Genomic DNA, 24,123 nt, shown 5'->3' on the forward strand with positions numbered 1-24,123 from the left:
TTCCAGTCATTACCACCCTCTAGTCCACCTACTACAGCTCTTCATCCTATTCCTTCTCCCCCTTGCCTCCAAGAGGGTGCTCCCCCCATACCAGACCTACTCCTTCCCTGGGGCCTCAAGTCTCTCTAGGATTAAGTGCATCTTCACCCACTGACGCTAGACCAGGCACACCTCTGCTATATATGTGCCAGGGTCCTTGGACCAATCCATGTATGCTACTGGTTTTTGGATCATCTCTGGTAGCTCTTTTGGGTCCCGGTTAGTTGAGACTACTTGTCTTCCTATGGAGCTGCTCTCCCTTTCAGCTTCTTTAGTCCTTCCCCTAATTAAATCATGGAGGTCCTCAAGCTCTATCCAAAGATTGGGTTTAAGTTTCAGCTCTGTCTTAGTCATCTGCTGTTATGACCTTTCGGAGTACTGCCATGCCAGACCACTGTTTGTAAGCACATCATAGCATAACTGTGTCAGACCTTGGTGTACCCCCATGGGTTGAATACCAAGTTGAACAGGTCATTGAACCACCTTTCCTTCAGTTCCTTTTCCATTTTTGTCCCTGCAGTTCTTTTAGACAGGAATAATTCTGCGTCTGGAATTTTGACTGTGGGCTAGTAACACTGTCCCTCCACTTGAGACCATGTCTATTTACTAGAGGTGGAATATTCTAATTCCTTCTCCCCATATGTTGGGCATTTTGACTAAGGCCAACCCCAATGAGTCCTGACAGTGTCTCACTGACAAGTCACTCACCAAGGCTACTTCTTTCCATTCATTTACTTGGCCACCCCCACCCCCACCACCACATATCTGATCCTGTTCCCCTTTTCCCCTCACATTCTTCTATCTCACCCAGATCCCTCCATCCCTCTGCCTCCCATGATTATTGCCTCTCCCCTCCTAAGTGGGAATGAAGATGAAGCCTCCTCACTTGAACACTTCTTTTTTTATTAGTTTTTTATTTGATATATTTTTATTTACATTTCAAATGATTTCCCCTTTTTTAGACCCCCACTCCCCGAAAGTCCCATCAGCCCCCTTCCCTTCCCGTTTTCCCACCCAACCCTTCCCACTTCCCTGTTCTGGTTTTGCCCTATACTGCTTCACTGAGTCTTTCCAGATCTGTGTAGTAGATCTCCTGGGATGACTAAAGCTGTGGTGTCAGTTGCAGGGTATCTAAGTGCAGGACATCTTCTGGAATGGCTCAGGATATAGTGTCTTCAGGGGAACAGATCATAAAGGACCAGAAAGAAGGGGAGTAGTATTCAGTGTGTGGGGGTCCTGGGTTGTGATAAGTCCTGAGTCTGTTGGGCTCCCAGTGGCAGCTCTGGGACTTAGGTGTGTGTGGGGAGGACGGCTTCTTACCAACTGCCCTGAGTACAGCAGATCTAGGATGCTCAAGATACAGTATTTTTAGGCAAGCAGACAGGCTAGCAGTCTGCCCTAGCAGAAAGGACCAGGCAGAAGTGAAATTTTAATTTTTTAAAAAGAAAAGGCAATCCTAAATTCCATACAGAACCCCAAGAGACCCTGAATATCTGAAACTACTTGAGCAACAAATACAGCTGAAAACACCATATCTCTGGCTTTGATATATGGCTTAATTTTTCTCAGAAGAGATGCTATAGTACCTGCATGAAGACACAAACACATATCTGGATGGGTCAATAAGTAATGCATCCATATATTTATGGTCAATTAATCTTCAAAAAAGTTATTAGAATCACAACAGAGAAAAGACAGTCTCATCAAAAAAGATATTGGAGAAATTAATTTCCTAGAGTAGGGAGAATGAAGAAGCTGGAATGATGACTTCAGTGTAAGAGCTAATACTGTAAAATCAGTAGAGGAAGACTAGGCAATGAAGTATTTCTTATATAACACTCAAATCACAGGGCATCATCAAACTAAATTATATTTTATATGTAACTATAAATCAATTAATAAATAATTAAATTACTAAATATATAATTATCGATGTTAAATTCTAATGTTAAATTAATAAATATGTAATTATATATTTACATATAATTAAATAAGTATAAAGATTATCTATAAACTAGAAAAAAATATTTGCCAAGCATATATCAGGTAAGAAAGCAGTGTCAAAGTACATGGAGTACTCAAAAAACAGTACCAAAATGAACTGACTTTAAAGTGGATGGTATCTGAGCAGGCATTGTTGGTTAGGGCTCACAAGAATGAGAACATTAGTATGAAGAAATGACTGATATTACTAGAGGACATCTGATAGTGGGTAAGAGAATGGCTCAGGTTCAAGTTAATCTTGGAAGTCACAGGAAAAGTTAATGTTGTTATAGAGACAACGAACATGACTAAATCCTTTTTGTCCTATGAAAGGCAGAAGTTCTGACCAATATAATGAAATAGCTCTCTAGAACTTCCTAAGTAAAGAGTTGAAGGTATGGTTTGTCTTGTCTAGGATAATTATAGTAAATAGACTAGGAGACAGAAAAAAAAATAGGGTAAGTTTTTAACTAAAAGACAAAGAGAATCTAAGACTTGGGCAATGCCCAGAAGAATGGTAGAAAGGGCTATACATACAACAACAGAGTTATAGAGCTTCTTGCAGTGGGTTCAAGACAAGCTGCAAAATAAGCTACACAGAGCAGTGTTGTAGGTATGAGAGGCTAAGGACGGTGAAGTAATTCCCAGAGTCTTAAGGGAAAAACTCTGCTCAGCAAAGCTTCTGGCACAGAAATTCCATCCTAGTTGACCAAAAATCAAAGCTTTTAAAATACTACTCTTGGACCTAAGGTTTTAGATGTACTTACCTAAGATCTGTTACACCATTCTTCCTTATTTCTGTCTTATTAGTGTGTCAGTTTTACATTTATAATTCCATAGTATCTTGAACACTTATCTCATGTTTGATTTTACAGATTCATAGCCAGAATGCAAGTTGCCTCAAGATTAATATTTTCTTGAGAGCTAGAGAGATTGCTCAGTGGTTATGAGCATTGACTGCTCTTCCAGAGGTCCTGAATTCAATTCCTAGCAACCACATGGTGACTTATCCATCTATAACGGGATATGATGCCCTCTTCTGGTGTGTCTGAAGATAGCTACAGCATACTCATATATATTAAATAAATAATATTTAAAAATATTTTCTTTAGTATCACTCATAACTTATTTACATTATATGTATGTTTTTACTAAAAAAATTAACTTATTTTTATTTTATGGCCATGGACGATTTGCTCAGACAGATGCCTATGTGATGTGTGTGCATGGTACATGTAGAGATCAGAAGATAGTGTCACAGCCCCTAGAACTGAAGTCACAGATAATTGCCAGCCACCACATGGGTGCTAAGAATCCAAACTGGGTTTTTTGTAAGAGCAGAAAGTGCTTTTAACCACTGAGTCATTCCTCCAGCTCTTGGATGATATTTAGGATATGATTCTGGACTTTGAACTTTAGACTTGATCCTGGAATGAGTTAAGACTTTGGGACTATTGAGATGGAATATATATGGGAGGACATGAATTTGGGGGCAAACAGAAGGACACAATGCCTGGTCTGGGTGCTCATATCCCATATTCCCCTTGATTTTTATGCTGGTGGTTTTAGAAGATTGAGATGTTAGATTATGTGTGAGGAGCCTTGTGAACAAGATTCATGTCCTTACAAAAAAAGCATCCCAAGAGATTTCATGGTATAGGGATGTAGACTGAATGTGCAGGACAGCGGGTATAGAATCTGTCAACAACTCAATCCTTGATAGCTACAGCTGAAAACCAGTAAAATATAAGCTTCTGCTGTCCATCAGTTACCCAGTGTTGGCTTTTGTTTTAGTAGTCTTAACAGTCTTAGTAGGATCATGTTAGGTCCTTATTGTGAGAAATATTCTTTAAATGTCCAACATTTCTTTTTCCAAAACACTTATGTCAATGATACTTCAATAAATAATTGGCTAAGTAAATAGCTAAGTCTGATTTTCCTCCTATTCATTCTACAAGTATTTACTGTTTCTATTTTTAAAATTTGAAACTTCATTTCCCTCCTCTTTTATTTAATTTTTCCATTCAGTATATGTTAATTGTATTACTTCCTCTCCCCTAATTCCTCCCAGGTCCACCAACTAAACTTCTTATCCCAAAAAAAGAAAGAAAAGAAAATCAATAATTAAAACAAGCAAACAAAGCATCAAAATGATTAAAAAATACAAAAGCCAATAAGGAGGAAATGCAAAAAAGACTTAAAGAAATACAGGAGAACTTTGGTCAACAGGCTGAGGTCATGAAAGAAGAAACACAAAAATCTCTTAAAGAATTACAGGAAAGCACAAACAAGCAAGTGAAGGAGCTAAGCAAAACGACCCAGGATCTAAAATCAGAAGTAGAAACAACTAAGAAAACTCAAAGGGAGACAACTTTGGAGATAGAAAGCCTTGGGAAGAAATCAGGGGACATAGATGCAAATATCAACAACAGAATACAAGAGATAGAAGAAAGAATCTCAGATGCTGAAGATACCATAGAAACCATGGACTCAACAGTTAAAGAAAATGCAAAATGCAAAAAGCTTGTAACCCAAAATATCCAGGAAATCCAGGACACAATGAGAAGACCAAATCTAAGGATTATAGGCATAGATGAGAGTGAAGATTTACAACTTAAAGGGCCAGCAAATATCTTCAATAAAATTATGGAAGAAAACTTCCCTAACCTAAAGAGAGAGATGCCCATGAATATACAAGAAGCCTACAGAACTCCAAACAGACTGGACCAGAACAGAAATACTTCCCATCACATAATAATCAAAACACCAAATGTACTAAACAAAGAAAGAATATTAAAGGCAGTAAGAGGAAAAGGCCAAGTAACATATAAAGGAAGACCTATCAGAATCACAGCAGACTTTTCACCAGAGACTTTGAAGGCTAGAAGATCCTGGGCAGATCTCATGCAGAGTATAAGAAAACACAAATGCCAGCCAAAACTACTATATCCAGCAAAACTCTCAATCACCATAGATGGAGAAACTAAGATATTCCATGACAAAACCAAGTTTACCCAATATCTATCCACAAACCCAGCCCTACAAAGGATAATAGGAGGAAAACACCAATACAAGGAGGGAAACTTCACCCTGGAAAAAGCAAGATAGAAAACTTTCATCAAACCCAAAAGAAGTTAACCAATCAAATTTTTTAAAAAAACGTCAAAAATGACAGGAAGTAACAATCACTATTCCTTAATATCTCTTCACAGCAATGGACTGAATGCCCCAATAAAAAGACATAGACTAACTGACTGGATACGTAAACAGGACCCTACATTTTGCTGCTTACAGGAAACACACCTAAGTGTCAAAGACAAACACCACCTTAGAGTAAAAGGCTGGAAGACAATTTTACAAGCAAATGGTCTCAGGAAACAAGCTGGAGTAGCCATTTTAATATCAGATAAAATTGACTTTCAACCCAAAGTCATCAAAAGAGACTCTGAGGGACACTTTGCTGGTCAAAGGAAAAATACAACAAGAAGAACTCTCAATCCTGAAAATCTATGCTGCAAATGCAAGGGCACCCTCTTTCATAAAAGAAACTTTATTAAATCTCAAAGCACACATTGCACCTAACACAATAATTGTGGGTGACTTCAACATTGCCCTTTCCTCAATGGACCGATCAGGAAAACAGAAACTAAACAGAGACACAATGAAACTAATTGAAGCTTTGGACCAATTAGATTTAACAGATATATATAGAACATTCTATCCTAAAGCAAAAGAATATACCTTTTTCTCAGCACCTCATGGTACCTTCTCCAAAATCGACCATATAATTGGTCACAAGACAGACCTCAACAAATATAAGAAGATCGAACTAATACCATGCCTCCTATCAGATCACTATGGAGTAAAAGTGGTCTTCAATAGCAACAAAAACAACAGAAAACCCACATACAAGTCGAGACTGAACAATATTCTTCTCAATGATACCTTGGTCAAGGAAGAAAGAAAGAAAGAAATTAAAGACTTTTTAGAACAAAATGAAAATGAAGACACAACATACCCAAATCTATGGGACACAATGAAAGCAGTGCTAAGAGGAAGACTCATAGCCCTGAGTGCCCCCAAAAAGAAAATGGAGAGAGCATACATTACCAGCTTAATGACACACCTGAAAGCCCTGGAACAAAATGAAGCTATTTCACCCAGGAGGAGTAGAAGGCAGGAAATCATCAAACTCAGGGCCGAAATCAATCAAGTAGAAACAAAGAGAACCATACAAAGAATCATCAAAACCAGGAGCTGGTTCTTTGAGAAAATCAACAAGATAGATAAACCCTTAGCCAGACTGACCAAAGGGCACAGAGAAAGTATCCAAATTAACAAACTTAGAAATGAAAAGGGAGATATAACAATGGAAACTGAGGAAATCCAAAAAAATCATCAGATCCTACTACAAGAGCCTGTACTCAACACAACTGGAGAACCTGGAGGAAATGGACAATTTCCTTGACAGATAGCAAATACCAAAATTAAATCAGGACCAAATAGATCATCGAAAAAGTCCCATAATGCCTAAAGAAATAGAAGGAGTCATAGAAAGCCTTCCAACCAAAAAAAGTACAGGACCTGATGGTTTCAGTGCAGAATTCTATCAGATCTTCAAAGAAGAGTTAACACTAATACTCTTCAAACTATTCCACAAAATAGAAACAGAAGGAACACTACCCAATTCCTTCTACGAAGCCACAATTACGCTGATACCAAAACCACACAAAGATCCAACAAAGAAAGAGAACTTCAGACCAATTTCCCTTATGAACATCGATGCAAAAATACTCAATAAAATTCTTGCCAACTGAATCCAAGAATACATCAAAACCATCATCCACCATGATCAAGTAGGTTTTATCCCAGGAATGCAGGGTTGGTTCAATATATGGAAATCCATCAATGCAATCCACTACATAAACAAACTCAAAGAAAAAAACCACATGGTCATTTCATTGGATGCTGAAAAAGCATTTGACAAAATTCAGCATCCTTTTATGCTTAAAGTCTTGGAAAGAACAGGAATTCAAGGCCCATACCTAAACATAGTAAAAGCAATATACAGCAAACCGGTAGCCAGCATCAAACTAAATGGAGAGAAACTTGAAACAATCCCACTAAATTCAGGGACTAGACAGGGCTTCCCCCTTTCTCCTTATCTTTGCAATATTGTACTTGAGGAACTAGCTTGGGCAATTCGACAACATAAGGAGGTCAAAGGGATACAAATTGGAAGGGAAGAAGTCAAACTATCATTATTTGCAGATGACATGATAGTCTACCTAAGTGACCCAAAAAACTCCACTAGAGAACTCCTACAGTTGATAAACAACTTCAGCAAAGTGGCAGGATATAAAATCAACTCAAGCAAATCAGTGGCCTTCCTATACTCAAAGGATAAGCAGGCTGAGAAAAAAATTAGGGAAATGATCCCCTTCACAATAGCCACAAACAGTATAAAGTATCTTGGGGTGACTCTTACCAAACATGTGAAAGATATGTATGACAAGAACTTCAAAACTCTGAAGAAGGAAATGGAAGAAGACCTCAAAAATGGGAAAACCTCCCATGCTCATGGATCAGCAGGATCAATATAGTTAAAATGGTCATTTTGCCAAAAGCAATATACAGATTCAATGCAATACCCATCAAAATCCCAACTCAATTCTTCACAGAATTAGAAAGAGCAATTATCAAATTCATCTGGAATAACAAAAAACCCAGGATAGCTAAAACTATTCTCAGCAACAAAAGAAAGTCTGGGGGAATCAGTATCCCTGACCTCAAGCAATACTACAGAGCAATAGTGTTAAAAACTGCATGGTATTGGTACAGTGACAGGCAGGAGGATCAATGGAACAGGATTGAAAATCCAGAAATGAACCCACACACCCATGTCATTTTGATCCTTGACTAAGAGGCTGAAAACATCCAATGGAAAAAAGATAGCCTTTTCAACAAATGGTGCTGGTTCAACTGGAGGTCAGCATGCAGAAGAATGCGAATTGATCCATCCTTGTCTCCTTGTACTAAGCTCAAATCCAAATGAATCAAGGACCTCCACATAAAACCAGACACTCTGAAGCTAATAGAAAAGAAACTGGGGAAGACCCTTGAGGACATCGGTACAGGGAGAAAGTTTCTGAACAGAACACCAATAGCGTATGTTCTAAGATCAAGAATTGACAAATGGGACCTCATAAAATTACAAAGTTTCTGTAAGGCAAAGGACACCATCAAGAGGACAAATTGGCAACCAACAAATTGGGAAAAGATCTTCACCAATCCTACATCAGATAGAGGGCTAATATCCAATATATATAAAGAACTCAAGAAGTTAGACTCCAGAAAACCAAACAACCCTATTAAAAAATGGGGTACAGAGTTAAACAAAGAATTCTCACCTGAAGAACTTCGGATGGCGGAGAAGCATCTTAAAAAATGCTCAACTTCCTTAGTCATTAGGGAAATGCAAATCAAAAGAACCCTGAGATTTCACCTTACACCAGTCAGAATGGCTAAGATTAAAAATTCAGGAGACAGCAGGTGTTGGAGAGGGTGTGGAGAAAGAGAAACACTCCTCCACTGCTGGTGGGGTTGCAAATTGGTACAACCACTCTGGAAATCAGTCTGGCGGTTCCTCCAAAAACTGGGCACCTCACTTCCAGAAGATCCTGCTATACCACTCCTGGACATATACCCAGAGGATTCCCCACCATTTAATAAGGATACATGCTCTACTATGTTCATAGCAGCCCTATTTATAATTGCCAGATGCTGGAAAGAACCCAGGTATCCCTCAACAGAAGAGTGGATGCAAAAAATGTGGTATATATACACAATGGAGTACTATTCAGCCATTAGAAACAATGAATTCATGAAATTCTTAGGCAAATGGATGGAGCTAGAGAACATCATACTAAGTGAAGTAACCCTGACTCAAAAGGTGAATCATGGTATGCACTTACTAATAAGTGGATATTAACCTAGAAAACTGGAATACCCAACACATAATCCACACATCAAATGAGGTACAAGAAGAAAGGAAGAGTGGCCCCTTGTTCTGGAAAGACTCAGTGAAGCAGTATTCGGCAAAACCAGAACGGGGAAGTGGGAAGGGGTTGGTGTGAGGACAGGGGGAGATAAGGGGGCTTGCGGGACTTTCGGGGAGTGGGGTGCTAGAAAAGGGGAAATCATTTGAAATGTAAATAAAAATATATCGAATTTTTAAAAAGAGAATATTAATTATAGCAATTTTCTTTCTTAATTTATTATTATTATTTTATTATTTATTGTGTTTATTTACATTTCAAATGTTATCTCCCTAGTTTCTTCTCTGAGAATCCCACCTCACCCCATCCCCCTGTCTCCACGAGGAGGATGCGCCCCTACCCACATGCCCACTCCCACCCCATCACATTAGCATTTCTCTATGCTAGGGCATCAAGCCTTCACAGAACCCAGGGCCTCCCCTCCCTTTGATGCCAGACAAGGCCATCCTCTGCTGCATATGAAGCTAGAATCATGGGTCCTTTCATGTGTATTCCTTAGTTGGTGGTTCAGTCCATGGGAGCTCAGGGAAATCCATATTAGGCTCCGGTCAGAAAACATTTCTTGCCAACAACAATAGTGTCTGGGTTTGGGGGTTACATATGGGATGGATTCCCAGATGGGGCAGTCTCTGGATGGCCTTTCCTTCAGTCTCTGCTCATTTTCCATATGGAAACAGTTATTATTTCTATAAAGTAATATTCTATGATATATCTTAAAAATAATAAACTCAATCTGCCTTTTGCCATAGGATGTTCACAATTTAATTATGAGAAAAAAGAAAGATTGATAAATAAGATCTCTTATTTTTCCGATATATTTTTTATTTACATTTCAAATGATTTCCCCTTTTCTAGACCTCCACTCCCCGGAAGTCCCATCAGCCCCCTTCTCTACCCCTGTTTTCCCACCCAACTCTTCCCACTTCCCTGTTCTGGTTTTGCCCTATACTGCTTCACTAAGTCTTTCCAGAACAAGGGGTCACTCCTCCGTTCTTCTTGTACCTCAATTGATGTGTGGATTATGTTTTGGGTATTCCAGTTTTCTAGGTTAATATCCACTTATTAGTGAGTGCATACCATGATTCATCTTTTGAGTCTGGGTTACCTCACTTAGTATGATGGTCTCCAGCTCCATCCATTTGCCTAAGAATTTCATGAATTCATTGTTTCTAATGGCTGAATAGTACTCCATTGTGTAGATATACCACATTTTTTGCATCCACTCTTCTGTTGAGGGATACCTGGGTTCTTTCCAGCTTCTGGCAATTATAAATAGGGCTGCTATGAACATAGTGGAACATGTATCCTTATTACATGCTGGGGAGTCTTCTGGGTATATGCCCAGGAAGGGTATAGCAGGATCTTCTGGAAGTGAGGTGCCCAGTTTTCAGAGGAATTGCCAGACTGAAATCCAGAGTGGTTGTACCAATTTGCAACCCCACCAGCAGTGGAGGAGTGTTCCTCTTTCTCCACATCATCGCCAACATCTGCTGTCTACTGAATTTTTAATCTTAGCCATTCTGACTGGTATAAAGTGAAATCTCAGGGTTGTTTTGATTTGCATTTCCCTAATGACTAATGAAGTTGAGCATTTTTTAAGATGTTTCTCAGCCATCGAAGTTCTTCAGGTGAAAATTCTTTGTTTAACTCTGTACTCCATTTTTAATAGGGTTATTTGGTTTTCTGAAGTCTAACTTCTTGAGTTCTTTATATATATTGGATATTAGCCCTCTATCTGATGTAGAGTTGAAGAACTTTTCCCAATTTGTTGCTGCAAATCCCACTTTTAAAATATTTATTTTCATGCGTATTTGTGTGTACCTGTGTTTATTCATGTGTACTATGTGTGCAAAAGCCACAATATCATAAAAATATGTCAGATTCCCTGAAAATGAAGTTACAGATGGTTGTAAGCTACCATGTGCATTCTGGGAACCAAACTTGAGTACTCTGTAAATGCAGAAAATACTCTGAGCCATTACTCTGGTCCCAAGATCTTATTTTTATATAATTGCATATGTTTACCTATACATTGAGAAGTGTCTACAGTGCTACCTGTCTGACATGATAAGTGACAGATTACCCCTGAATTGAACACACAGGTAGAAACAGACTAACATTTTCTTGATACATGTTTTACTCTTAAATATTTTTATAAACAATAAAAGTCCTGAAAATTTAATAAAAATATTTTTATAAATGTAAAATGTGTTGACTGCTTAGATAAGAGCAAAATAAGAGGCTGCATCTTAAAGAATTCAGGGAAGGGAGACACCCACCTCTTCCTGGACCATATCTGAGTTTCTGTGGGCTTCCTCTTCAGGACTCCTGGGACTAAGCCACAACAGTAACATTATAAACATTGCCTTTTTGGTCTCACTCTCCAGAGAAAGCAACAAGTCTGGACAGTGACACACTTGGGACTCCCCACTAGTGAGAACCAGGTGATCCATGCAGAAGCATGTGATTAAAACCCCAGCTCCCAGCACCCCTCGTCCTGATCTCCTTCTCTAACAAGTCTAGTATGACACCCGCAGAGCTGCTAACACTTCAACTCCTGCCTGATACTTTTCTTTCTCTTTTGAAAAAAGACTACCTCCTTTGTCTTCCCTGAGTAGCTGGTTCTGTGTGTCAAAACAAGTCACAATGACACATATTCCAAGGAGAAATGGAAGTGCGTAGTCCAGTACATTCTAGTCCTGCTGAGAGTTCTCAGTAAAGTGGTACAGACTCACAGAGGGCTACACAATATCACATAACATTTGTGGGCATATTAGGCAACTCTTATGCCAGATTCTTGACAAAGACCATGAAAATCGACTATTTGGACAATAATGTAAGTACTATGAAGTTTGTGTTTTAATCTGTCATCTGTTATGTCCCTTTTTGGTCTGTCTTTCCCCCCTTATCCTCAGCTATGCTACTGTCTTCATGCACTAACCTCCTCTCATTCAAACATACTCACAAAAAATCATAGATGATTTACATAGCTAATATTTTCATTAAAAATAGCTTAAAAATAGAAAGATTCAGTGAAGTGAGGAAGCATTTACTGTGAACAGGATTGGGCAATCCAGAAGTTATGCTTACATGTAGCTGTCCACATTGCCTTCTCTTTAACGATCAGCTTCTTCCCATACCTGAGGCCTAACAATGAAAGAGAAACCCAGAGAGCAGATTTGACTAAGTTATACTAATTCCTTCTCTATTTTCAAAGTGAAGTTTGTGGCTGAAGTGGCTGAAGGAAAAGGATCAGCTTTGTGACAGGAACCCCAAGTTGCCACAGCATTTTAAAGATAGGTGCACACTGTTTCCTTGAACTTTTAAGGAGCTTCAACACATGTAAAGTATATACAGCTTTTTAATTACAGGCAGATATTATCCTTATTTCCAAGATGAGGAAAAAGGTGTTCTCCCTAAGGTCGCAGAACACTTTCCTGGCAAACATGGTACCAAACCCACATGCCCTATTTCCTTGGTCTACACTCACAAGCCATGTTGCTCTGTGTTTATCTGCACAGCGACTTATAATTGAGATTCTTGGCTTCCCACATCCACAACTACACCAGATTCTTCCCCTGCCTGTCTCTGCCCCTATTCAGTGTGACGTTGGAGAATCTTACTCAGTACTCTCATTCTCAATAGCATGACTTTAAAAGCAGAAACAAGACTATGTAGTTTTAGCTTTATAATAGGGCTTAAACATGCATATATATACATATATACTTACTTATACACATATATCCATTTGCATGTGTAAGAGATAATGGGCACAAATCTAGCTAATGTATAAGTCAGCACAATGTAAAAGCAAAATGTGAAGAATAAACAGGAATTAATAAGGAAAGCTTCTTAAGGGGTGAAGGATAGTCAGTAGTAAGGGTCTAGACTCTGAGATCAGATGCAACTGAACTTAAATTCTGGCTTCACCACTTTCTAATCTTGGTCTTTGAACTCTGTGAACTTCAACATCTTCATTTATACATTGAGGATAATACATCACACAGTTGCTGTGACCATCACACTTTGAATAGAAGAACAAGATCACTTTTAAAAGCTCTGTTTAAACATGTGCTTTCATTCTTCCCTATACACATTTTATCTCACTATAATTATTTTTAAGTGGAAATCATTATTATTATCTATCTTACTTTCTACACTACAGAATATAGAATTTAAGTTATTTTAGCTTCTTGTGACCATGAAATTTTGTTAGAAGTAATCAGAAAAAAATAATCTTAATTGAAATATTATAGAAATTATTAGTAACAAATTATATAATATTAGCTTTGCCAATATTAAGTCATCAATTTTCATCTATTTTTGATTTATAGAAGGATTTATGACATGAAATTTTAAATAATAAGTAGATATAATTGGCCATTGGCTCCAGGATCTATGGGATAACAAAATCTTTAGATATAAAAAGGAATAGTATTTGTACAGAGATTAAGTTGCACACATTAAATTGTGTCAGGACTGCTTATAATATCTAATTTATCACCTATGCATCATCTCATTTGTGTGGATTTGTAGTATCCTTCATGCAACAAAATCACACTTTTTTATTTTTGGAATAATTTTTTCAAGTATCCATTGTTGGTTGAATCCACTTATATATAGACATGAATAACGAGCTGTAAGAAGCATGTAGGCCAAGACACCTAATGGAGCAAAGTGCATTTTCAACCTAAGTCTATGAATACAAACGTAACTATTATTTATTGCTATAGTAAGTGTGTAAAGTAAACATCCATTTTATTACTTTTTGTCTTACTGTTGTTAGCTATGGGACCAGATAAAGCATAAGACTAGTTGAAGATAAGAGTCAATTAGGGAAGTGTACAGAAATTATGAAGATGGAAATTCATTCTTATAAAACAATTTGTACTATTTGAGGGATCTTGGGCACCAGCAAGGATGCCCCTCTACACAGCCTCTACAATGAGAACTGATGAACCATATTAACTCTGACATTCCGTTCTACAGGCAAGTTCCTTGGATGTGCATCCCATCTATCAGTCTACCATCACAAATAAGGTAGGTTGGCTTAATTTTAGAGTGTCATGTCATATAGTGTTTAACAACATAACCTTTGGATCCTAGTAAATATGATATAAATTGAAATGTACCCTTTAAGAGCTTAAACTTTATATGCCTTCTAATTTGTAATGCATAATAATGGTAATGCTTCAAAAATTGTAATATTTAAATATGATAATGTTCCAAAGTCTCCAGTTCAAGGAAGATGCTTTATAAATGTTATATGTGAAAATAATAATGTAAAAATAATGAAAAATAATAATGTATTCAATCCTTTTGTCATGGCCATGTGTATTTCATACTGGAGCACAACAGTAATGGTTACTAAGAAGCCTGCTCATATTTCTAAGGACTGAAAATATTCTTTCCTGCCTTTATGGTGACAGATGGACAACAGCAGCTGGACCAGTGTATCTTACTTTGTTCTCTTGGGCATCTCTACTAATCCAGTTGAGCAGATTCCTCTCTTCCTTCTCTTTCTACTTATGTATATCATCAACATTTCTGGCAATTGTTTTATCATCACACTTATCATCTCTGCTCCTCATCTCCACACTCCAATGTACATCTTCCTCAGTAACCTGGCCTTGGCAGACATCTGCTTCACCTCTACCACAGTTCCCAAGATGTTACAAAACATTTTTTCCTCTACCAAGGCCATTTCCTATGTGGGCTGTTTAGCCCAAACATATTTCTTCATTTGTTTTGCAGCAATGGAAAATTTCCTCCTAGCTGTGATGGCTTATGACAGGTACATAGCCATCTGTAACCCTCTCCGTTATACCTCAATACTGACTGGAATGTTGTGTGCAGAAATGGTGACTCTATGCCATGTCCTCTCCCACCTTCATGCCCTGTTGCACACCTTCCTCATGGGCAAACTGAACTTTTGTGCAGATAACAGGATACCCCATTTCTTCTGTGACCTCTATCCTCTGATGAAGATCTCCTGTACCAGCACCCAACTCAACACCTTGATGATTCATACAGAAGGAGTCATAGTCATCAATGGAGCTCTGGTCTTCATCATTGCCTCCTATGCCTTCATCATCTCAACAGTCCTCCATATCCCCTCTGCCAATGGGAAATGGAGATCATTTTCTACCTGTGGTTCCCACCTCACTGTGGTGGCCATATTCTATGGCACCCTCACTTGGGTCTATTTCAGGCCCCTTTCAAGCTACTCAGTGGTTAAGGGCCGCATTGTGACAGTCATGTACACAGTGGTGACTCCTATGTTGAACCCATTTATCTACAGCCTGAGGAATGGAGATGTAAAAGAAGCCTTCAGGAAATGGGTGAGAAGACTATAACCTTTTGTGTAGCTCAAACCTTAAACAACATTCCACATCTTAACTATCACACTAAGAAAATCATATTGCCCTTCACTACTCTGTTTCTTTTATAGTAGCTCAGAAAAGCTAAATCATAGGGATGGTAGTTGCAAACCATGCCTGGTCTGGAGAATCCAAGAGTATGATGGACAACCTATTTAGACCATGTCAAAATGAATAGAAGAAAGGCTAAGAATATAAGTCAGTGGACACTTGTTTAGTGTGCACAAGATCCAAGCTTCAATTTCTAAAACTGAAAGAAATAAAGTTAAAAATAAATGTTCTGGAAATATCCAGATTGAACACATAGCAATGATTTTCTCATTAAATATTGTTATAAAGTATTGATTAAGCCCAACGTACACAAAACAAAAGGAACCATCATGTACTTAGTGTAAAATATGAGCATGGTTTCACTGACATTGAAGATAATCCACAGACACATAGTTAAAGAAAGAATTGTGATTTTCGGTGTTCATTAAAAGTGAGTATGGATGATTGTGATGGAAACTAGTTCCTAAACATGCTATATAGAGCTCATAAGATTTCAAGGTCTGGGTGTCAGATTCTAAAATAGATAAGAATAGGAAATGCCATTAATAACCACATTCAAAGTCGTAGTCTAGAATGAGACTTCTGAGAACATTGCTATAATTTCCAAACTGTCAAGTGAGAGAACTACTCCACTAGCACCAGCAGCAAAGGTCACTGGGCAGAATCCCAAAGATTTGAAAATAGATATTGTCAGATCTGCTCATATATACCTTGTACCACTACCTTTAATTCAAAATATTATGGTCCATCTGATTAGACAAGAATTGATCATTTTCATATTTTCTAAATGCCAGGGATACCATGAGGGAAATATTGGTGCTTGTATCTTTTCAAATTTTCTGTGATACAGATAAAATAGGTTAACCACTCCAACATGGAAAGGACACAACATTTACCAGAATCTACTGAATACCCAGAACTAAGTGCACCATTCTTTCCCACTTTCATATTCTTAACCTTCTCGAGACATTCCATTCACAGAGAGCTGAAGCTCTCATTGTCCAAACTGAGTAATTGACAGGAAGAATTTGTCTAATACTGGGTGATTGTTGCCTGGTTTTGCTGAGCCTGGTGAATGAATTCCAAAATCAGATCTGGTAAAACATCAAACTTTCAATCTCATCAGTGAGAGTAATAAGGGAGCCTCCCAAGAGACATGTCAGACAATAGAAGCATGGCTGACTAATGTATCTGTCTATATAAAGCATAATCTATTAAATACAATCATTTAGGACACTGAGATGAGAAGGAACTAAACTTATAAAGATTTAGTGTAATATTATAGAAAGCTTTCTTGCAGTATAAATATAAATCTTAATAAAATGTTTGCCACTTAAATAGACTGAGAAGCTAGCTATATTCATAAGATTGTTGGCTCTTCCTGAGTTCTTCCCAGATAAAGGAAACCCTAGCATGTGTAAATTGAAAGAATAAATGAAGCAATGCAGTTTCCTTCATATTTATTACTGTGGTCTCTTCATTTCCATTTTGGTTTGATGAGGATAAAACCCAGGCCACTGCATTTGCCAGGCAAATGCTTTACCACTGAACTATATTATAATGACACCAACTTTTGATGAGTCAACTCTGGTGTTGGACTGGCCTTCCCTTACACTGTATAAAGGTATACCCCTGTATTTTCAACAGCTGCTGTAGCAGCAGACCTAAGTGCTAGCAGGATTTTGGTATTGCCATTTCTATATCCCACCAGCTTTCTATTTGTAAACGCTTGTCCTTCTTCACTTGCCCAAAAGATGAAGGTCAGACAGTCCTCAATGCCTAAAGGCCACCAAAGATATGGACCAGACATTGTCTTTCTCTGATTGGTTAAAACTGGAATGTGACTTTTTTATAATAAAGAGCTGATGGTCTGAGCTGGGGCAGGAAATAAAAGTGTAGGACTTCCAGATGGGCAGGATATCAAAGCAGAGGCAGAGAGACACAGAAGACCAGAGGACAGAGGTGGAAGACATACAAGAGGGAGATTAATGAAACTGGAAACAGCCAGCGAGAAGCACATGGAGAGACAGAATGGTAGATAAGTAAGCTTAAGTTTTTATCTAGCCGACAGACTGTCCCAGCAATGTCAAAAACTTCAAGACTATACAGAAGTCTTAATAAAACTGCAAACTTGATCTGCAGAAATCTCACAGTACTCTGGTTCCTTACCTTGCCTAGAAAACAACTTACATACCATGGAGTTTCTGTCTGGATCACCTTGTTTTATTTTAATATCTCCTGCCTCTTTGGTTCATCTTCTCCTTTCATCACTAGTTACAATCCCTTTGTTCTTTGCTGTCTATTCAGAGTCACTGCTTGGTCTTTTCTAAAACTTCCCCTTAAGTTGGAGAGAGAGTAAACTGATACAATATTCTGCCATATTCCAGTGTCACTTTCTACTGTTTCATATACTCATACTGACCTGTTTTCTAAAAATATTAAGTGAAAAATTCTAGAAATAGATACCTACAGACTTTTTAATTTAAACTGTTCTAAATAGGGTAAAATTTCAGTGTCCTGTTACATCTTGCATGGAACATGAATCATACCTCTATCCACTATATTAGTTAATTATCTCGGTCCACTATATTCTCACTGGACCACATTGCTAAGTGTTCAATAGGCACTTGGCAGCCATCTTGATATCAAACTGAAATTACAGCCACACATACATGCACACTCACAAAATGCTGATGTCTTATATATCACCTGGATTTGGGAATATATCCTCTTTGTATAAAAGGGTCCTACTTTACTTTTTTCTTTCAGAGCAACTAGACAATTATATTTTAAAAGTTGTACTTGAGACCAGGAATGGTGGCCTATGCCTTTAATTCTAGAACTCAAGAAGCAGAGGCAGAAGTATCTTTGTAAGTTCAAGGCCAATCCATACTACATAGTAAAATCTTATCAAAAAGAACAAAATTACATAGGTAATACCATTCCTCTTCTAAGAGTTCATCTCCCAGAATAAATATACAGTGGATGACTATTATATGTATAACTGTACATATACCATATACTATGCTATTATTTATTAGAATGAAAATTAGAAACAATCTTTATATTTACTAATGGCAACTTGAAAAGCTGCATACTTAGGTAGGTATTATTTGTTCAGAATTTCTCCCTTATTTCCAGTTCTTGACATAGCTTCATCATAGGCAGAATACATACATGTCTATCCCACTCAATGACTTTGGACTAAACTTTAGGCAGTACTTCATAAATAAGCATAGCAAATGCTTTTCCCAGCTGAAAGTGTCGAATAGGTTTGGGTCAGCTGGTTTTGCACTTTTGATATTTAGTCTTTGTCATGAACATAGCTCTACTCAGTTGGCTATCTCCCTTTGTCTCTTTCTATGGAAAACATATTTGCATGTGACCCCATGAAAATTTCAACCAACAGAGTTGTGAGAAATTTCTGTTGTTAGAAGACACCAAGGTGTGAAATTATTTCTTATGTGATAATTTGAAGGTTAAATATCCAGCTCTTTGCCTAAAATATCTTTGCTTTATCCACATAATTTCATCATTATACTATTAATAAAATTACTATTGATATAAAAATATATGCATTGAATTTACTATGAGTCATTTACATATATTTCATTCATCAAATCTTTACAGAAATTCTGAATTGCACTTACTATTTCTCCCTTCTTTACAATGAGAAACTGAGGCAGAAAATAACTGAATAATTATTTGAAATCTTACAGCAAGTAATGGGAAAGTTTGAAATCTAACTTTGATTCTAAATACTATCCCTTATCATACCCTACAATATATTTGATAGTTTATCATTTTCCTTTTGGATTCTGAACTCTATTCTATTCTTATATCCTTAAAATGAATAATTTCCACAAATTCAGATGATCACAATACATTACTCTTCTTGTGTTAGTCTCACTTTTAATGCTACATCTTCCTAAAACGCACTGGTTTTGGTGATAAATTTTAGTTGCAAGGCTACAAAGCTATTTTAATCAATACTTCAGGATAATCAAATGTACTTTCCCTACATCCCATATCTTACTCTATGAATCTCTTCATTTCATTACTATACTTTTTGGTAAGCTCTCAGAATACATACTTCAAATGTGACTTGTGCTCAATTCAAATGAGCACAAATTGTGACTAAGAATACAATGTCAACAAATGAGTATAAAAATAAATAAATGGAAAATTGCACTGTTTTTACAATAACAACCACAAACCAGATTAATGGTATAATATTATCAGTTCTATTTCCTGATTACCACAAAACAGTTCAGTTTTATGAAGGCTAGATGATTCACCCTTCATTGGGCAATCCTTGTGTACCCACAAAAACACAAAGTCAAACTTGAGCTTTTGGATATTTTTACTATGGAACTGATTATCTGACTTGAGCCTTTGTTGTTTTCATCAGGGATTGGCCACCATGTCATTCCATCTCTGAACAATGGGCACTGAACTAAGGTTTTTTCCCTTTCAAATTATATTAAGCAAAATTGATTTTCCCAGATGTTTATAGGCCAGATAGAGTTAAAAAGTCTTTGTAAGCAGATAAATATGTCAGTATGTTGTGTATTTTGTGTGGCTGATGGTGTAAGTCAACTCAGAACAGGACAAATAAGTTATACTGTCTTCTGCTCAATTAGGAGTAGGTATCTCTAAAGCTATAACTGTCATAAGAAGCAACATAGACTACATCTCAATGGCAACAGTGGATAAAAGCAAGTTCCCATTTTTACCACATTATTCTATAGTAACGAAAGATAGAGGAATATAAGCCTAACTTTAATTCATTATACATTTCTTCTCAGATGAAATAAAACTTTCTGGGAATGGAGAGATAGTGAGAATAGTGTCTATTTTTCAAATCTCCAGCACCAACATAAAACCTAAGCATGGGAGTATATATTTAGAGCCTTAGCACTAGGCAGGGGGCAAAACAAACTGAGGTATATTCCCCAAAGACTCTGCCTAACCAGCAAAATCAGTAAGTTCTATTTTCAGAGACCTTGTATCAGAAGGAAGAGGAGGAAGAGGATGTGTTTGTGTGTATTGAGGTGTGTGTGTGTGTGTGTGTGTGTGTGTGTGTGTGAGAGAGAGAGAGAGAGAGAGAGAGAGAGAGAGAGAGAGAGAGAGAGAGAGAGAAGATATCCAGCATTGACTCTGGTCCTACCCATGTGTGTACATACACATGCACACATGCACTCATGCATGAATACACATACATAAACACACACACACATACACACACACACACACACACACACACACACACAAATGAAATGAGGCATCCTAATAGGTGCTTCACATTAGAGCAATTATTTCAACACATTAATCCTGTCTCTTAATAAAGTACAGATCCTAAATCAGTTGATCTAGTAGAAGGCACAGAAACTGCAATCATTCATTTTTTGTAAGGTTCCCAGAATGCTTTTTCTGTCTACCACACTGTGAGTATTGTGGTCTAAATGGACCTGGACCTTGTAGTAGAGAAAGAAAAACATTAGTGGAGCCATATATTATACAGCAAGATCTGTGTATTCTATTGTATGTGTGTGTATATATATATATATATATATATATATATATATAATTTTTCTTAAACAATGACAACAAAAGATATTTGGTATAGGAAAATTATCCAGCCAGTAAAGTATGTTACAAATATGAGGACCTGGTTTCAATTTCCAGAACCTGTTAAGAGCCAAATATTCAATTTGGCTCAACTCTGTACAAGGAACTACAAGCAACTGAATAAAGCTAGAAGCTGGAAAGGTGGCCCTCTCAAGGAAGAACACACTGCAGTGCCAAGTGGTCAACCATGAAAACATATATACACATAACATTAGATGGACTAAAAAGGTTATATTTGAGAATATATATGTATATAGAAATACATATCTCCATACAATAACAACTGATGAAAACAAAGGCAAAACTTTGAAGAAGAGGGATGAGTATATAGAAGAGTTTAGAGAAGGAAGGGAAGGAAGAAATAATATAATTAAAATACAATCTCAAAAATAAAACAACAGCAAAAACCCAAGTGTGGTGGAACATCATGGTTAATTCAGTGATGTTGATGTAAGGGACAGAAAGAGCTCACTAGCAAGTTAGCCTCACCTATTTGCTATTTGAAGTGCAAACCAATGAAAGACCTTATTTCAAAGAAACAATGGTAGGTACCTGAGAAATGATTCTTGAAGTTGTCCTCTAGCCTCTGCATGTACACATACATAATCTCTACTCCCAACACACACACACACACACACATACACTCTCACACACACACAAACAAAACAGATTTAAATCTGGAAATGTCACTCAAAGGTTAGATCAGTCACCTACTATGCACAAGTCAACACACATATGCACACACACACATACACATATAAATACACACAAATATACACATAAAAATTGCAAAGATTTGTTTAATATAATTTGAGGAATGTGAACACATATAAGTATAAAACCATCACCACCAAATCTATTACATCAACTAGATTCCTTATATTGCCCCCAATCTTTATTTTTTTTTTGGTGAAGATATTTAATATATTCTCTGCTTTCTATATAAATACCCATCACCAAAAATGATGTATTGCACAACTAAAAACTAATCAAGGTAATAGGTCACATGTTAAATACCCTGACCAAAACAAAAACATATGCAGAAGAATACAGTAGTTGCTTAGAGAGAAAACATGAGCACACCCGGAGGCAGACTGGGAAGACACAGCTTGCTCTGGTGGTTCGTCCCCACAGAGCTTAGGTTCCAGTCCTGAGGACTCTAGTGGGAGCCTTCAGATCTCTGCTTCGGGATCCAGAACAGCCTGGGCTATAACACCACATCTCCAGGCCATGCAAGAGGCCAGAGGGGCACCCAGGAGGCCGGCTGTGAGGAGTCAGTGTGCTCTGGTGAGTTCATCAGGCCCCAGGCGGGAGCCTTCCTGTGGCTGCTTTGGGGTCTGAACAGCCTGGGCCACAGCACTAAGTCTCCAGGAAGTGCAAGAGGCCTGGTGTGCACCCGGAGGCAGACTGGGAGGACACAGCTTGCTCTGGTGGTTCGGCCCCACAGAGTTTAGGTTCCAGTCCTGAGGCCTCTGGTGGGAGCCTTCAGATCTCCACTTCAGGATCCAAAACAACCTAGGCTACAATACCACATCTCCAGGCCCTGCAAGAGGCCAGAGGGGCACCTGGGAGGACGGCTGGGAGGAGTCAGTGTGCTCTGGTGAGTCCAGCAGGCCCCGGCAGGAGCCTTCAGGTGTCTGCTTCAGGATCTGAACAGCCTGAGCCACTGCACCCTGTCTTCAGGCAGTGCAGGAGGTCAGCTGTGCACCAGAGGCCAGCTGGGAAGAGGCAGCTTGCACTGGTGAGTCCAGCATTGACAACAAGACAAACTAACACCAGTGAGAAGTAGATGGCAAAAGGCAAACACAGGAACATCACTAATAAAAATCAAGGCAATATGGCAGCATCTGATCCCAATTCTCCTTTAACAGCACGTCCTGGATACCCCATCACACCAGAAAAACAAGATTTGTATTTAAAATCACTGGTCATGATGCTGGTACAGGAACACATGAAGGACATACTTAAAGAAATTCAGGAGAAAATGGATCAAAAGTTAGAAGCCCTTACAAGGGAAACACAAAAATCATTGAAAGAAATTCAGGAGAATACAAAAGACAATAAGGAGGAAACACAAAAATCACTTGAAGAAATACAGGAGAACTTTGGTCAACAGGCTGAAGTCATGAAAGAGGAAACACAAAAATATCTTAAAGAATTACAGGAAAACACAAAGAAGAAAGTGAATGAGCTAAGCAAAACCATTCAGGATCTAAAATCAGAAGTAGAAACAACTAAGAAAACTCACAGGGAGACAACTTTGGAGAGAGAAAGCCTTGGGAAGAAATCTAGGGACATAGATGCAAATATCAACAACAGAATACAGGAGATAGAAGAAAGAATCTCAGATGCTGAAGATACCATAGAAACCATGGACTCAACAGTTAAAGAAAATGCAAAATGCAAAAAGCTGATAATCCAAAACATCCAGGAAATCTAGGACACAATGAGAAGAACAAACCTAAGGATTATAGGCATAGATGAGAGTGAAGATTTACAACTTAAAGGGCCAGCAAATAACTTCAAAAAAATTATGGAAGAAAACTTCCCTAACCTAAAGAGAGAGATGCCCATGAATATACAAGAAGCCTACAGAACTCCAAACAGACTGGACCAGAACAGAAATACCTCCTGTCACATAATAATCAAAACCCCAAATGTACTAAACAAAGAAAGAATATTAAAGGCAGTAAGAGAAAAAGGCCAAGTAACATATAAAGGAAGACCTATCAGAATCACACCAGACTTCTCACCTGAGACTATGAAAGCTAGAAGATCCTGGGCAGATCTCATGTAGACTCTAAGAGAACACAAATGCTAGCCAAAACTACTATACCCAGCAAAACTCTCAATCACCATAGATGGAGAAACTAAGATATTCCGTGACAAAACCAAGTTTACCCAATATCTATCCACAAACCCAGCCCTACAAAGGATAATAGGAGGAAGACACCAATACAAGGAGGGAAACTTCACCCTGG

The 24,123-nt window shown here is 37.9% G+C and overlaps 1 protein-coding gene across 1 annotated transcript; it reads left to right on the top strand.

Moving 5' to 3' along the window:
• Positions 1-14,509: 14,509 nt before the first annotated feature.
• Positions 14,510-15,436, top strand: LOC127684545 (olfactory receptor 1Q1-like). The gene has a single exon (XM_052181454.1). The coding sequence runs from the start codon at positions 14,510-14,512 to the stop codon at positions 15,434-15,436; it is 927 nt and encodes a 308-aa protein (XP_052037414.1).
• The last annotated feature ends 8,687 nt before the right edge of the window (positions 15,437-24,123 follow it).

Source organism: Apodemus sylvaticus, chromosome 5 (genome assembly GCF_947179515.1).
Source record: "Apodemus sylvaticus chromosome 5, mApoSyl1.1, whole genome shotgun sequence".
Lineage (NCBI taxonomy): Eukaryota > Metazoa > Chordata > Mammalia > Rodentia > Muridae > Apodemus > Apodemus sylvaticus.

What these genes read in the sequence shown, in the direction of transcription:
- LOC127684545 (XM_052181454.1), top strand. Translation starts at nt 14,510, where the DNA reads ATGGACAACAGCAGCTGGACCAGTGTATCTTACTTTGTTCTCTTGGGC.